Below are 17477 nucleotides of genomic sequence, written 5' to 3'. Positions count from 1 at the left end.
GAGTTTGTGGCCCTATACGGGATGTAAGCAGCGCAGCAGGCAAATGATTCAAATAAGCCACTAAAGAGAGAGCACTATCAGTGGTACCACCAAGCTGGATGGAACTTACATGCTACATTATGTGTTGACCTGTGAAAGGTCAGCGCACAAAGTAAATATCTGTCCTCAGTGCGTAAGTATAACAGTTTCCAACAGGAGGGTAATAAAGCAGCTGTAAAATAATTACCAACAGAGTTGTTTCCTTCACAAAAATAGTGCAAATTGAGTTGGTCACATTACAGAAAAATCACTTTCATTTTGTCCTTTACGGCATCAGAGTGCTACAAACAGCACAGCAACTACACATAAAATAAAAATGCCACATGGACTAAAATCTGAAATGGTAACCTTTTGGCTTCTGAAATAGACTAGAAATTCATAAACAAGTACTGTTGTAATAAAGCACCCAAATAACTAATCACTGCTGCATGACAGCAGACTTCATTACTTTGTCTTCAAGGTAAAAAATTCATTCTGTGATGATCCAATGACTGTCAGAGAATCAAATGAAACCTTCTGGCCATTTGCTTATTTTCTCTGCAACCTTCTTGCATATCAACAGCCAGCCAACAGCTATCTCAGTAATAATTGATAGATGGCTGGACAAGTTGCAAAACATATTTTCAGTGATTTTCCATCAACCCAAATACAAATTCCTTGACATTTCTAGCAAAGACTGCCTCTGTATTTATTTTATGAATTAAAAGTCCATACATAACTCAATAATTAATATAATTTTGCTTGTTATAAGCCTCATTGTTATAAATGATCTAGTCTTATGAACGAATTCATTGTTTTTATACCCTACATTTAAAGTATTTGAGGTCTTCTGAAATCAATTACTTCGTTATTGGTTTCACAGCCATCTAAAAACATCTTATGCATTTCCTCTTTGTCACACGCTTCATCATTCTGGCAGCAACTTCCATGATCTAGTGATTAGTGTCATTAGCAACTGAAAATGAAGTCTTCGATTCAGTTCCCAGTGATCATCACTGATTCTTCTGGTGAGGCAAGTTGGGGGATGCAATAAATTTTTATTTTTTTTATTTTTCAGAACATGCTGTTGAATTTTCCTGATGCCTCACGTGAAATGTAGTCCCTGTTATGTGATACAGCAAATAATGTTTAACAATTCATAAGCATACACTTTTGCTGAGGAAAGGGCCAATAAGAAACTGTCAGTAGCACAGAATGGACGGCTACAGTGCCACCAGTTCCACATGGCTTGTGTAGTGTTGGCCTTATGCCACACCTAACACTTCAACTGCAAATCAACAACACGTATCAGGGAAAAATAAAAAATTAAATTAAAAAGCAAACAATTTTTTATCTTTACTTAAATACATTCAGTTAATGTTATTTTCTGTGAACACAAATTTTAAATATTTTTCACTGTACTGCACTATAATAAATACATTCAGTGTCACAACTGTTCATTCCATTTTCATATTTTAAGTACACCACAATCACTACTATTTTTCATTAACTGTGTGGCAATTTCTATGCCTTTACACTCTCTGACAAGTTTCTGATGGCTGACAAACCAGAGAATTCATTCTCACTCACCAATACATAGTAAAGCCTTACAAACAATTAATGACTGACATTTCACATATGTAGCTTTCATACCTATGAGTTTCATGCATATGGTTAATAACTCTCTTTTTCACTATATAAATACTTTTTAAAAAGAACAGAAAATTATAAAGAGGCACACTCTAACATTAGTCGTCTTGGATTATAGGCACTGATAAATATCAATTCCTTGCGCCCGTCTTCAGATAGTCCTCTTTCATTTTGTATCCATCGTCTGTCTGCATAATAGTCCAGGCAGCTATGGATTTCCTTATCACTGTATTCAGGCACATGAATTGGAACAAATGGATCCAGATGCTCAAAACCCTGAAATGTATAGAGCATACAGCACCATGGCAAAAAAGGGAAAAAAGAGAACAAATTTAGTAGATAGGCAGTAAAACACAAAGAAGTGCATGTGACATGACAGACACTGTTGAAGTGTTCTCAGTTTACATTGCACAAATGGTTAAATAGGGAAAAAGCAGGAATCCATGAATTTCACTTGATCACGCTAACAAATTTATTTTTAGGAAATTTATAAAAGAACTAGGCTTCCCATGTGCCATTATTTATGTATCAAATAACTAGAGTGGAAAGACAGTGATCTATTTAGTGAACTATTTGCACCTAATCCATTTTCTGTTTCAATTTTTTTACTGAAGAAAGACAGCAGTTTGTCATGACATGCAGTTTGATGTTATCTCAATATTATTTATATTCAGTATACACACAACAGCAGCAAAAATCACGCTACGCTAAAAACAGTGTTTACATAAAATGTAACCCACCTCTTTCCCAAGCAGGTTTACTGGTAAATCACTCTGTCGTCTCTCCCCATAAGCGAGAAGTTTATCTACAGTGAGAACTATTGCACCATTGCACTGAAATTACAAAATTAATCAAAATTTTGCACATTATTATGCTTACGGTGCTATTATAAACAGTCAATTAATAAAATTATACCCAGTCAAACTTTGTGATGTTTAACAATGCTTCAGTTAAAGTTATATTTGATGGAGGAACAGCTTTCTTTGTCTCTGAAAAGACACGAGTTGTGGGGTAGAAGAATGCATTGAAGCCATCAATGACAACAAGAGTCTTGCACCTGAAACAAAATAACGAGTAGGAAATAATCGAGTTTTCTTTTATTTTTTCTTTAACTATGATTTCAGTATGTTCCAATTTACCTCCCAGCAGTTGAGTGTAATTTAATTTCTTCTGCAATTACACTGACAATGTCACAAGCATACTTTACTCGGTTAATTCCCAATTCAATCAACTCCATCAAGGGTGCATCTTTACTTGTTGATTCTCTTTTACTCCACGTAAGATCCCTAGATACCCTGAGCTGCAAATTAATTCATATATTTATGAATCTAACACAAATTTGGTAAGAAATTTCTACACAAATAAATAATCACTAAAAGAGTGTGAAGACATTAACCTCTTACAAACCTCTCCCATCAAGCCCTAGAACTGAGTTTGAGATAACAGCCTAAATAAGTTAAATAATTAAATTGTGGAAGTTTAAAAGTTTCTTTGCCAATGGCCTTCCTGCAATGGTGGCACCAGTCCCCATCAGATCACCGAAGTTAAGCCTGTCAAGCTTAGCTAGCACCTGGATGGATGACTGCCCAGGTCTGCTGAGCAATGTTGGTGAGTGGGGTGCTCTCAGCCCTTGTAAGGCCAATTGGGAAGCTACTTGACTGAGACATTGCAGGTCCAGTCATGAAAGCTGATGATGGCTGGGAGAGCAGTGTGCTGACCACATGTCCATTCATATCTGCATCCAGTGATGCCTAATGCCTACCACCTGAGGATGATACAGCCTTCTAAGGCCTGCTTGAACAGACAGAGAGAGAGAGTAAGAGAGAAAGAGAAAGAGAGAAAGAGAAAGAGAAAGAGAGAGAGAGAGAGAGAGAGAGACGTCTCTTTGTGGGCAGTGGACTGGTAATATGTAAAGGCCATTTTATATGTGGAAGGTCTATGAAATCCTCATACTAACAGAGACTTTCAATAATATTTTTTGTGCATGTATATAGTGTTTGTTTAAAAATGTAATTTCCCTTTCTCTATTTCTAACGACTAGTGACTTAAGAGTAGAACTAGCTGTAGCTCCAGAAGACTGTTTGCCGCTACCTGAGTAACTGAGAAAATGATGGCAAATCTAAATTAGAACACCTGGTTTAGGATTTGAAGCTAGCTCTTATCAAACATGTGTCCAGCAGTTTACGACAGTGCCCCTCCAGTTTATGGACTTTGCGTGATTCAACATGATCCAAGAGCTGACAGCACAGTTTAAGACCCTTATGATAAACACAAACCTACTGCAAAATGGTGACACAACCAGTCTGTAAATGTAGTAAAGGACAGTAGAATGATTATCCACCAAAAGTATCCTGCCATGCTACATATCTCACACAGAAAATATTAATTCAACAGTTCATTCTGAGTTACACAGATTCCTTCTCAAATAAGGTTCTCCAGGGATGTAGTACAACTCAAGGCATTGTACACACTATGTAACTTGGCACCTGGGGGCGGTAGGTGCAGTTGTAAGTGAACCCTGCCTCCCAGATACTCTCTTCCCAAAGGTGAGGCAAGATGTAAATCAAATATGCACTGGTTTTATATAGTCAAAATTTTCATTAAATGAAACAATCGAAATCCAGGGTGGACTGTAACAATATTATGAGAAGTTAAGTTGCTACTCACCATATAGCGGAGACGCTGAGTCGCAGATAGGCACAACAAAAAGATTTTCACACACACACACACACACACACACACACACACACAGACACACACACACATGCAAACGCAACTCACACACATGACTCATGTATTGCATTTGCACGAGTGTTTGTGTGCATATGTGTGTCTATTGTTGGCAAAAGCCATTGGCCGAAAGCTTTTAAGAGTGAAAATCTTTTTGTTGCGCCTATCTGCGACTCAGCATCTCCAGTATATGGTGAGTAGCAACCTTCCTTCTCACAATATTGTTATTTTCGTTAAATGATGTGATATAATCAACACTGAAAAACTGTTTATGCAAATCACAAAATACTGCTACACGATGCAATGTGAACAGTACTATTTGCTAATTAAGGTTGGCTATGAGCAAAAACAATTCAACACCAGCTGACTTCTACTAATTTCACTGGTCTCAGCAGTTCCTGTGGCAAGTGCCTCTTATCATACTTCACACATCAAAACTCCATTCATAAATCTTGGTACTGTACAATTTCCAATCTAAGACACCAAATAAAGGACATTTATTAAGTTAATTAAGCAGAAATGTCATCCACAGTGTGAACAAGACAGATCAAGGCCTTCAGTATGTAGCAGACGTAGTAATGCATTAACAATCCTGAGTAACATTCCTCTTTATCTTCAAAATTAATTTTTATGATGAGTCCGGCCGAAGTGGCCGTGCGGTTAAAGGCGCTGCAGTCTGGAACCGCAAGACCGCTAGGTCGCAGGTTCGAATCCTGTCTCGGGCATGGATGTTTGTGATGTCCTTAGGTTAGTTAGGTTTAACTAGTTCTAAGTTCTAGGGGACTAATGACCTCAGAAGTTGAGTCCCATAGTGCTCAGAGCCATTTGAACCATTTTATGATGACATTGTTTAACAGAGCAAGGTTGGATTATCTTACTTGTTCCCATACCAGTCTTGATGCCAATAATATTTTTCCCCTTTTCTGATTCTGTTCATTACTAATGCATATACTATGTGTACACAGAATTACCAGATTCTTATTCATGCAGTATTTCTCAAAATTTCATTATTCACAGTATAACTAACCAATTATTGATGACAATGGTATATTTAGTTCACATGGAAACACTTTATTTAAAGTAATATTAATAATTTACTACACCTGTAAACCAAGTGCTCATAAAAATTTCATCCACCTAAAAACTGCTTGTTTCCAGACTGACAGCTTGTTCAAATGCCAACACCTGTTTGAAGGAAATACACTCCTGGAAATGGAAAAAAGAACACATTGACACCGGTGTGTCAGACCCACCATACTTGCTCCGGACACTGCGAGAGGGCTGTACAAGCAATAATCACACGCACGGCACAGCGGACACACCAGGAACCGCGGTGTTGGCCGTCGAATGGCGCTAGCTGCGCAGCATTTGTGCACCGCCGCCGTCAGTGTCAGCCAGTTTGCCGTGGCATACGGAGCTCCATCGCAGTCTTTAACACTGGTAGCATGCCGCGACAGCGTGGACGTGAACCGTATGTGCAGTTGACGGACTTTGAGCGAGGGCGTATAGTGGGCATGCGGGAGGCCGGGTGGACGTACCGCCGAATTGCTCAACACGTGGGGCGTGAGGTCTCCACAGTACATCGATATTGTCGCCAGTGGTCGGCGGAAGGTGCACGTGCCCGTCGACCTGGGACTGGACCGCAGCGACGCACCAATGCACGCCAAGGCCGTAGGATCCTACGCAGTGCCGTAGGGGACCGCACCGCCACTTCCCAACAAATTAGGGACACTGTTGCTCCTGGGGTATCGGCGAGGACCATTCGCAACCGTCTCCATGAAACTGGGCTACTGTCCCGCACACCGTTAGGCTGTCTTCCGCTCACGCCCCAACATCGTGCAGCCCGCCTCCAGTGGTGCCGCGACAGGCGTGAATGGAGGGACGAATGGAGACGTGTCGTCTTCAGCGATGAGAGTCGCTTCTGCCTTGGTGCCAATGATGGTCGTATGCGTGTTTGGCGCCGTGCAGGTGAGCGCCACAATCAGGACTGCATACGACCGAGGCACACAGGGCCAACACCCGGCATCATGGTGTGGGGAGCGATCTCCTACACTGGCCGTACACCACTGGTGATCGTCGAGGGGACACTGAATAATGCACGGTACATCCAAACCGTCATCGAACCCATTGTTCTACCATTCCTAGACCGGCAAGGGAACTTGCTGTTCCAACAGGACAATGCACGTCCGCATGTATCCCGTGCCACCCAATGTGCTCTAGAAGGTGTAAGTCAACTACCCTGGCCAGCAAGATCTCCGGATCTGTCCCCCATTGAGCATGTTTGGGACTGGATGAAGCGTCGTCTCACGCGGTCTGCACGTCCAGCACGAACGCTGGTCCAACTGAGGCGCCAGGTGGAAATGGCATGGCAAGCCGTTCCACAGGACTACATCCAGCATCTCTACGATCGTCTCCATGGGAGAATAGCAGCCTGCATTGCCGCGAAAGGTGGATATACACTGTACTAGTGCCGACATTGTGCATGCTCTGTTGCCTGTGTCTATGTGCCTGTGGTTCTGTCAGTGTGATCATGTGATGTATCTGACCCCAGGAATGTGTCAATAAAGTTTCCCCTTCCTGGGACAATGAATTCACGGTGTTCTTATTTCAATTTCCAGGAGTGTATTTTACTTTCTCTGAAAACGCAATATTTCAAACATTGTGTGGTGACCATCAACCACAAAGAGAAATCTGAAATCAATATCCTGGCATATCTTTTGTATGTATTTGACTTTTCTTCAGTCTCTGCTTCTCTCCCATGTCCTTCACATCTGTTTACTGTGTCTACTGAATACAGTAATTTGGATAATAAGTTGTTGGGATTTGTTCTACTCATAATCCAGCACGGTACCTGAATCCCACATTGCTGACCCTAATGATCACGAAGACCCCAACACTCAGACAATCAGTTTTTCGATGACTACAATGTGTTTTTGACATCCACCACGAGCTGGCAATTCAGTGCTGTTCTGATGTTTTGCCTTTCATCATATCCAAGAGATTTTTCAACATGGATTATCTACTTGGCATGTACAGTGCACAACAGTGATACTGTGTTCTTCCATTGACTATTTTGACTTGTGTGTTTTCCTGTAGTGTTACTACACAACAGATAATGACACTCTTCATATTGTTGTTGCTACAGGACCTGATTGTTACTGAGAATTGTGTTCCAAACATTCAACATGTCACCAACAGTGTTCACTGCACTGCACACCACAGTGGCGATGCCAAATATCATTCGCTAGACAGCTCATCATTGCAAAGTTTATTTATTGCACAATGTTGTTTACTACACACAATGCCTCATCCACCATTTCCAACGCCATACCCAGTGCTTTCACAGAACATTCTGCAATGGAACTGTGGAGCTCCAGTGCAACACTCAGTGCAGAATACTGTAGAAACGTAATAAGAATGTGAAGCACACTGCAATCGCACACCCTAACCCATGACGGCGCGATCTTGCGCAACATTCCATGCACGAGGCCACCTGTTTTCCGCACTCATTTCCCACACAGTTGCCTTTCATGTGAAACGCAGCCTGTCGCAATGGGCTGCCCACTTCTGCATTCCTCACCCCTTCCACAAGGGTCCCATGTGACACACCACATCTTGCAATGACACCGATAATGCAATCAATGACCACAGCCATCACAGCCACACTGACACCACAACAGGCACTCACATTACGTGCCACCATGAAGGGCAATGCCCTCAGTGACCACGGCCATCGAAGCCACACTGATCTGGTGTTCGCATTACATTCTGTGAATGGCGACTGTGCTTCTGTATCACCCACCCCTCCATGGGACTCTCGGGTGATCCACCGTGCAACACATTCTCATCACACCCACAGACTGATCATTGCTGCTACGCCGGTTGACTCTGTCACCACATCCACTACGTTTGGTTCCTTATGTACTACACCATGATGACCTCGGGTGATGATCCTGCTGGATAAACTACTCTAATCAATCACGATTTTGCCACTCACAACCATTCCTGCCGTCAAAACCTGTCAAACCTGCTATTGCCACCATTTTGTCCAGACAACTCCCAAACATTGTTTACAATTATGGAAAATATGCTTGCTGTTAACAACATGATGCAAGATGCCAACATTTAAGTGGCTACTATGTGGTTATCAGTGACATTACTGTTGTACCACTGACTCACGATAAGTACAGTGCTGCGAATTCGGCACTCGTGTAACAAGTTTTGCCTGCCTCCATTGTGCCACCTCCACAAGTTTACTATAGCTAACAGTATCAACACATTCCCACTGTGTACGACACCCACCACAGTGCTACAACTGAGTCTGTCCAGACCCACAGAATGCTGCCGATGGTGACATCACAGATGTTGCCAAGCAACCCAGCATTTGCTTGGTCAACATAAACAATAACATGCAGCCCCAGGTCATTCCTATTACGTGTGATGCCCACCTTCATGCTTCACCATGGTCCATCTGGACCCACAAGAGTGCTACTGACAGTGACGTCACAGTCACTTTCCAGCAACTGGACCTTCACGCTGTCAACACAAACAGTAACACGTCGGGCGACCGTGCCCTCTACGCTGGTGCACTCATGCGGGAGGAGTTTGTTGCCAGCATACCCCCACAATAACAAGCTGCGTGCCCATGCTTACTGTGCTGCAGACATTGAGTGTGTCTATTTTCCGGCTTGGCTCTTCTCTAGCTGCCTTCTCACTTCACACTGCATCAATTCTTCATGTCCCTCACTGACTACGACTGCTGTCGAATAGCATGCTCCAGGCTGTGCTCGCATTGAATGTGACTCTGCGGTCAGTTCCAAGCTGTTGCACTCGACTGACACAAGTTCCGAATTCGACGTGCCTCGTGTTTTGATTCATTGATGGCAAATGGGCACTCGCCATTGCTTCTTCCCAAAACCGACAATGACCTCATTCCTCTTCACAGTTCGATGCCCTGGATCTCATCTATACCCTTCCAAGCTGCCTTTAATGGACATTCTCCATGAGTGAAACTGTCAAACCCAACTTCCAGGTGACACTGTTGCGCCACACATGCATTACTCTCCATGTCGCATATGCCTTGATTATGCACAACCACTGAGGAAACCGATCACCCTGATTTCACTAGTCCTTCCAGATCTATCGACGACTCAAGCCCAGTGACTCATGGATATGAACATGCTGACCAACTTCACCCAGACTACACTCAGCCACACTGGTTTTATCCTCCCTGGTTACCACACTCACCAACTCAATATGCATGGTGCCATATACAGCAAGACATGGCATGTTCCACCCCACCTATGACAAACATCTTAACTACACATCATAAGGTTGGATTTTCACGTCTTCCCTTGCCACCACATGCCAATACCGTGCCATTCAATGACGCTGCCTGCTACTACTACTACAACAAATGCTCCACACCGATTGCTCAGCTCATCACTTTACTGGTCGAGCTTCCCTTCAACCACTCCACAAATGACGCCCCACGCATTGCTATGTCGACCTCAAACAATGGACCACTGCCACGTCAGTTAAACTGCAATGCACGTGCCACACTACATCACAGCATTCACTGTGTCACTGGTACACAAGGCTATTGTCCAAGGATGTTTCTGCCATTGATGAACCCCCAACATCCACTCCTCTTACTGACAGTAGTTCAGTGCGGCTGACCTCGTGATGACACACTCTCAGTCTTCAGCCTCACCCTCTTGCCATATTCACCATGCTCCATGCTACTGAGGGACTGTGAGGCACCCTCTGTGGTGAACATCAACCACAAAGAAAGCTCTGAAAGCCATAACTTGGCATATATTTTGTAAATCTTTGCTTTTTTCTTAGTCTCTGTTCTTCCGCCATGTCCTTAATATTGTCACGTAGAAGAAGGTGTAATCGGATGAATGACGAACACTAACTTCGCTTAACGAAGGTTTATTCAACAATTGCACATACAAGAGCGCGGAGCGAACTGCCTCTAGCCATAACACATACAGTATATACAGCTACAGAACATTCCAGTACAATGATGCTTGACATTTGTGGATACTTCTAGAATGTACTCGAACTGAATAGAGAGATTAAAATTGTACATTCCAGGTGAGTTTTGAACTCACGACCCTCCATGCAACAGTTTAGTATCATAACCACTATACCACAGTGCTATTCAGCTTCTTCTGCGACATTGCTCCCTCCTTAAGATAACAGTGTCTCGGTGTTACGTCATTTTAGTCCGGGAACAAGTCATCAGTCCAGCATACTCCAACTCCCAATAACTGGTGCTCGCCCAGGCGGTGATCTTCTTATAACTTCTTTTGCCGCTACCCGCTACACTCTTCATCACCTTGCCGCTTGTTGCCTATCGCTCTAGCTTCAAATTTACCCTGGGTGGCAGGACCCTTGTAGGGCTCCATTCGAAGGACATGGACCATATCTCTGATCTTGCGCCGGGGTCGAAATCTTCAACTTCATAGCTAACATCAGACAACTGTCTTACAACCTTATGACACCGAAAGTAGCGCCTAAGGAGCTTCTCAGAGAGACCAACCTTCCGAATAGGAGTGAAGATCCAGACGAGGTCATCAGGCTGGTAGATAACAGGGCGGTGGCTCGTGTCATACCTTCAGCGGTCGTTTTCTTGAGCCTGCAGCGTGCAGAGTCGAGCTAACTGCCGGGCTAACTCAGCTCTGGTTAACACCTGGCCGATGAAGTCGTCGTCCATGTCATCAGGCTGTAACGGAAACACAGTGTCCATCGTCACAGTCGCCTCACGCCCATGCACCAGGAAATTGTGTAAATCCTATGGTGTCTTGTTTGGCGGTGGTGTAGGCAAAAGTCACGAAAGGTAGCACCTCATTCCATACGTTCTGCTCAACATTAACGAACTTTGATAGCTTGTCAGCCAAGGACTTATTAAGGCGTTCAGTAAGCCCATTAGTTTGTGGATGGTAGGCAATCATCATGTGATGAGTAATGTTCTACCGATGGTTTATCTCTGTCACAAGATTTGATTGAAAAACTTTCCCTCAATACATAATTAACGACCTTGGGGCACCGTGTTTTAATACAATGTTTTCCACAATGAATTTGGCTACCTCGGATGCTTCGGCTGTTTTCATGGCTTTTGTAATGGCATTGCGTGTCAGATAATCAGTGTAAACAATAATCCATCTATTGCCACTAGCAGACATTAGAAATTGTCTGATGAGGTCAATCCCAACATGCTGGAAAGGTGTTTCGGCTGGTGGAATTGGTATGAGTAGATCAGGTGGTTTCTGAGGAACTGCCTTTCTCCTCTGCCACTCTTGACAGTGACACACATAGTGACAGACACTCCTAAACAAACCTGAGCAGAAAAATCTTTTGCGGATTCTATCGTAGGTCTTAATAAATCCTACATGTCCGGCCTCAGGTGTGTCATGGAATTTCTATAGAACATCTAAGCACATATGTTTAGGAACCACTGGTAGCCACCTCTTTCCAAACGAATCAAAGTTTTTCTTGCAAAGTGATCTATCAACAACCTTAAATTGTCCTTTCACATACTCTGACCGATTTAAAGCAAGCATAATTTGAGATACCTTGGTGTCCTTCTTCTGCTCAGCAAAGAGATCGTGGAGTGCAACGAGACAGTCACTATCTTCATCAAAGTCTTGATGGTCTTGCACACGGTTTCTTGAGAGACAGTCGGCATCTTGGTGTTTTCTTCCACTTTTGTACACTATGGTAATGTCATACTCTTGAAGACGTAGTGCCCACCTGGCGAGTCGTCCTGTTGGATCCTTAACACACGTCAACCAACAAAGTGAATGATGGTCCGTAACAACTGTGAATGGCCTTCCATAGAGATACTGTCCAAATTTGCACATGGCCCTGATCACAGCAAGACATTCTCTTTCTGTAGTTGGGTATTTTCTCTCAGCTTTTGTAAGTGCCCTAGAAGCATAGGCTATAACTTTATCTTCTCCATCCGAAATTTGCATCAGAACAGCACCAACCCCATACTCACTGGCATCCGTGTGTAGTTATGTAGGTGCTCTCTCATCATACAGACCAAGTACAGGGTCAGTCGTCAGAGCTTTTCGCAGCACATCGAAAGAATCTTGTTGAGCACCACTCCAGATACCTTTAGCATGAGCTTTTAACAACTCATAGAGTGGCCTGGCTTTGATACAAAAGTCTTAGGTAAAATGACGGTAATAAGAACATAATCCAAGGAAGCTTCTCACATCTCTAATACTTTTAGGAATAGGAAATTCCGTTATAGATCTCACCTTCTCTGGGTCTGGCCACACACCTTCATTTGACCCAAGGTGTCCAAGTATTTTGATTTCTTTTGCTCCAAAGAGACACTTTCTTGGATTAAGTTTCAGTCCGCCTTGTTGGAGACACTTAAGAATGGCTCTCCGTGTTTTCATATGTTCATCAAATGTCTCTGAGAACACTATAACGTCATCTAAATAACAAAGACACATCGTCCACTTCAGGTGACGTAGAAGATTATCCATCATCCGTTCAAAAGTTGCTGGTGCAATACACAAACCAAACGGCATTACCTTAAACTCATACAGGCCCTCAGGGGTGATGAATGCAGTTTTCTCATGATCAGCCTCATTTACTTCGATTAGTCAGGATCCCGAGTACATGTCCATGGTTAAAAAAAACTTAGCACCCTTCAGACAATACAGTGTACCATCAATTCGTGGAAGAGGGAAAACATCCTTTTTAGTCATCTTATTAAGCTTCCTGTAATCAACACAAAAGCGACAACTACCATCCTTCTTCCTGACAAGAACCACTAGTGACGACCATGGGCTGTGTGACGACTGAGTGATGTCATTCATCATCATTTTCTCTACCTCATCGCGAATTATTCAACGTTCCATTGCTGACACATGGTATGCTCTCTAGCTTATTGGTTGATGGTCTCCAGTGTTAATCTGGTGCTTCACCATTGATTTGTCTAATTTGCTCTTCACCTGTGGATTGAAGCATTCAGAGAACTCTTGAAGAATGGCAAGTAGCTACTTCTGTTGTTCCTTAAAGAGATCTGTTGACTTCTGTTGTTCCTTAAAGAGATCTGTTGATAGTCAAACTAGAAGATCTTGTCTCGTAGTGGTAGCGCTAATTTCGCATACAGACTCGGCATGGGAGTTAACAGCTCAGTGTTTGCTACGCACATGCATCTTGGAAGGATCTGCGGTTCTCGGCGACAGTTAACTATCCACAATTCACTGATTCCGTTCTTAAACGAGACGACAGAGGCTGGGATAACCAAGTTATGCTTCAGTGGTGTGCTTCTCTTACATTCCACTACAAGATCCACGGGGTGATGCATAGCATGACACATGACAGTTGCCTTTCTAGCACTGACTGCAGGAATGATCACTTCATCCAGCACACACACACATCTTCCTGTCCACAGTATCTTATCTCGTCTAGCATAATCTTCGAGCGACCACAATCTATAATTAACTGGGAAGCTTTCAAAAAGCCATCCGAGAATGACGTCATGACTTCTCTCTTGTAAGACGAAGAATTCTAAGGGCTGTGTATGGCCACTTATACCCACACGAATGGTACAGTTTCCTGTAAATTCTACAAATTTACCATTAGCCACCTTCAGCAGAGATATTTTGCTGTCAACAAACATGATTTTCTGCAACAGGTGACAGTACTACTCCAAAATGTCTGAATTTGATGCTCCGGAGTCCACAAGAGCTTGGGCTGGTTGGCCATCCATGAGGATATCGACGTAGTTTCCTACATTTCTGTAGTGATCGACGACAGAGGATTTTTCTTTTCAGTGGCCTCACCTCCAAGGAAGGTCGCACCCTTTAGTTTTCCAGGTTGCACCGGCTAGGTGATCGGCTGGAGCTTCAAAACAGCAATGGAGACCTTGATTGGCATGTTGGGAAGCGTCCTCTCCAGCGGCTAGCTTGCGGCAATGGTGACCTGCGTCATCCTGCACCCACATCTTCTTGTTCATCTTCATCGCCCCAGAGTTAGCATCAGCTAAGATCTGTCTGCTGTCTTTTGGCGTGGGCGTCATCAAATATCCACCGTCTTTCTCGACAACAGCACACCACATGTCCCATTCATCCGCAGTGGAAACATACTGGTTGGTCATCCTGGGTCCTCCAGACATCAGGGATCCTCCAGACGTCAGTCTTCCTTGGTGCCCAAACAGGTTCCTTGTACGGCATTGTAGGAACATAACTCCGCCTGGGTCTCAACTTTTTCAACGCTTTAAAGTAAATGAAGGATGAGAGATTGGGTTCAATGTCTGTTCCACTTCCTCCCTTATGACCTCTTGAAAGGTCTCAGCTTTTTGCTTGCCGTGCAATCCAAGTGCCTTCTGAACTTCCTCTCTCACTATCTGATGAAGAACACTTGCGAAAACAGTTGCTTCCTCCATCACAGTAATCAATACAACGTTTGGAAGCCATTCAAACTTCTTGCATGTAATTCTTTTTTGATGCATTGTCTCGATATACTGGCACCATTTTATTAAATCATCTGCTGTCGATACCTCCTTCAAGAGTAGGGATTGATACATGTCCTCAGCAAACCCTTCATGATATGTGCAACCTTATTTTCCTCCTTCATTCTAGGATACACTATTTCACACAGATCCAAGACATTTTGAATGTAGGATGCTGTAGTGCTGTAGTTTCTCCTGGACGCTGTGACCTGCACTTTAATTTATTTTCAACCTTGCACTTATGTTGTTGTGTGTCGCCGAAATACATTCGCAGTTCCGCCTGGAATACTTCCCAGTTTGTGAACTTCTCCTCGTTGTTCTCATACCATTGCTTGGCAGTGTCTTCTAAGTAACAAAATACGTTAGCCAAACACACGGTTTCATCCCATTTGTTAGATTTGGCTATATGCTCATATACCTTCAGCCACTTGTTTGGATCTTGACCATCATACCCAGAGAACCCGGAAGGATGTCTCATGTGATGGCACACAGTTGCTGTCATCGTAACGTCCTCTCCTTCTTCTGTCTCTGGTAGATTGCAATCTGTTGAATACGGCTCGAACTCGGGTTTCTCGCCATGTAAATGGTGGCTCTGTCATTGTCTGACGGGAGCCACTGTGTTGTCGATAATGTGCGCTATCAGAAGTTTCAATACCTGGCGCCTCCACCAAAACAGTGTCACACAAAAGAAGGTGTAATTAGGTGAATGATGAACACTAACTTCACTTAACAAAGGTTTATTCAGCAATTGCACGTACAAGAGTGCGGAGCGAACTACCTCCAGCCAAAATACATACAGTATATATACAGCTACAGAACATTCCAGTACAATGATGCTTGACATCTGTGGATATTTCTGGAATGTACTTGAACCAAACATAGAAATTAAAATTGTACATTCCGGGTGAATTTTGAACTCACGACCCTCCATGCAACAGTTTAGTATCATAACCACTACACCACAGTGCTACTCAGCTTCTTCTGTGACAATATATATGTACAATATTAATCTGCTGAATAAAGTGATTTAGATAATAAGCTACTATTCGTTCTACTCATCATCTGCTGTAGTACCTGAATTCCTTTGCATTCAAAATTTCCATGTTACATAATGTTCCAATACTAAAGTGTAATTCTTTTCAAAATCCAGTATTAGTTTAGTAGCCACAATTTTTATGTTTATGGAAATGTATACTTTATCTAAAATAATATGTCAGTTTATTAATTTTCCCAAATACAAAATCTCACTTTCTAGAAAATTCTTGGGGAACTTTGAGGATCCCTGTGCATATTAAAACTTCCTGCTAATAAAGTAGTACTTATTGTCATTTTCTAATTACTCAGATTTTGGTTAAGCTAATTTACCTAACGGCCTATTATAGCTTTGCATCTTCTATTTTCACTGTATTTATGTTAACATTTAAAATGTAATGGCTCTATACTTTAATATTTTTTAATATCATACTACAGGTATCATAAAGAGATGTATAACACAAACCCACCATCAGTCAGAGGTGAGCATTCAATACATAAATACAGTATAGTTTTCAGAAATCATGGACTAGCTTTCAGTCTGTACAGTTACTATGTCAACGTGTAATTTCAGTGTCAATCTATTGTAAATAATCATTTAATATACTAATAGCAATTCATTGTTTATGGAGTTGTATAACAATTTTGTTGATCATTGCCACTTATGAAATGTTTGAAACTTCAAACTTCAAGATGATGTAGCTTACCAGTCCTTGTTAACATACAGATGCTCACATATTCTCAAAAGCTGATCATCAAAACTGAACTTGGTACCAATAAATGAGAAGAGAAATGAAAAGCAAATTCTATAGTCTTGTGTAAATTATCTAATAACGTTTCACACATTTAGTAGTCACAGGAGGAAGGTTACAGAAGTCATTCGATGTGGCAAAGTCATATGAAACATCTTGTTACATTATACTTGGTAATTACCATCTAGAAACAATGAATAACCCTAATAATTTAATGAAAGCTAAAAACATTTCTTCGCACTTCCTGTTCTGTAAATCTCTACATAAAGGACAACCTTCAGGAATGTGGAATGAGAAGCAGCCACTGCAATCTAGTGAAACTGATAATTTTTGAAATTACTTCTATATAACTTTATATATGTATATTAGGAGCGAAGCCACTACTTTGATTTGAAAATAAGTAAGTACTAAATAAAAAAATTATGCTCTTTCTCTTACACTACTTAACTACTATTTTGTTTATAAAATTCTTCTACCAAATCATTTATTCAATTTTCCATAGAACTCTATCATGTATATACTTATGGCAAAATTAAAACCTGTTTAATGGGAACATAGGGTTATGCAGATTTTATGTCCTAGAGTGATAATATTCTGATAAATTATAGGAGTGGCTAATATAGTCCTAATATATGAGGGGTCAGAGGCAATGGGATACAAGTGACACTTCCTAGAAAATGGGATAAGTGCATCTGGTGCATGCTAAGGCATGTAACATAGCTGCTCCCTGGTGAATGAAAAGAAAACTAGTTATAAAAAATCACTTAACAGTTGACACCAAAGAGATACAGGCATACTTGTGTCTAACA

At 42.0% G+C, this 17477-nt stretch overlaps 1 protein-coding gene across 1 annotated transcript in view; it reads right to left on the bottom strand.

Annotated features, from left to right (window-relative positions):
• Window positions 1-1349: 1349 nt before the first annotated feature.
• Window positions 1350-17477, bottom strand: part of LOC124616188 (28S ribosomal protein S29, mitochondrial) — a 99605-nt gene continuing 83477 nt past the window's right edge. The window contains exons 6-9 of the mRNA XM_047144482.1: window positions 2808-2968; window positions 2584-2725; window positions 2409-2501; window positions 1350-1944 (exon numbers count right to left, since the gene is read on the bottom strand). Of these exons, the coding sequence (XP_047000438.1) occupies window positions 1744-1944; window positions 2409-2501; window positions 2584-2725; window positions 2808-2968 (597 nt within the window). The 3' untranslated portion in view covers window positions 1350-1743. The remainder of the gene's footprint in view (window positions 1945-2408; window positions 2502-2583; window positions 2726-2807; window positions 2969-17477) is intronic.

This window comes from Schistocerca americana, chromosome 5 (assembly GCF_021461395.2).
Source record: "Schistocerca americana isolate TAMUIC-IGC-003095 chromosome 5, iqSchAmer2.1, whole genome shotgun sequence".
NCBI classification, from domain to species: Eukaryota; Metazoa; Arthropoda; class Insecta; order Orthoptera; family Acrididae; genus Schistocerca; species Schistocerca americana.
Note: the sequence above shows the minus strand (reverse complement) of the source record. Positions and strands in the feature narration are given on the sequence as shown.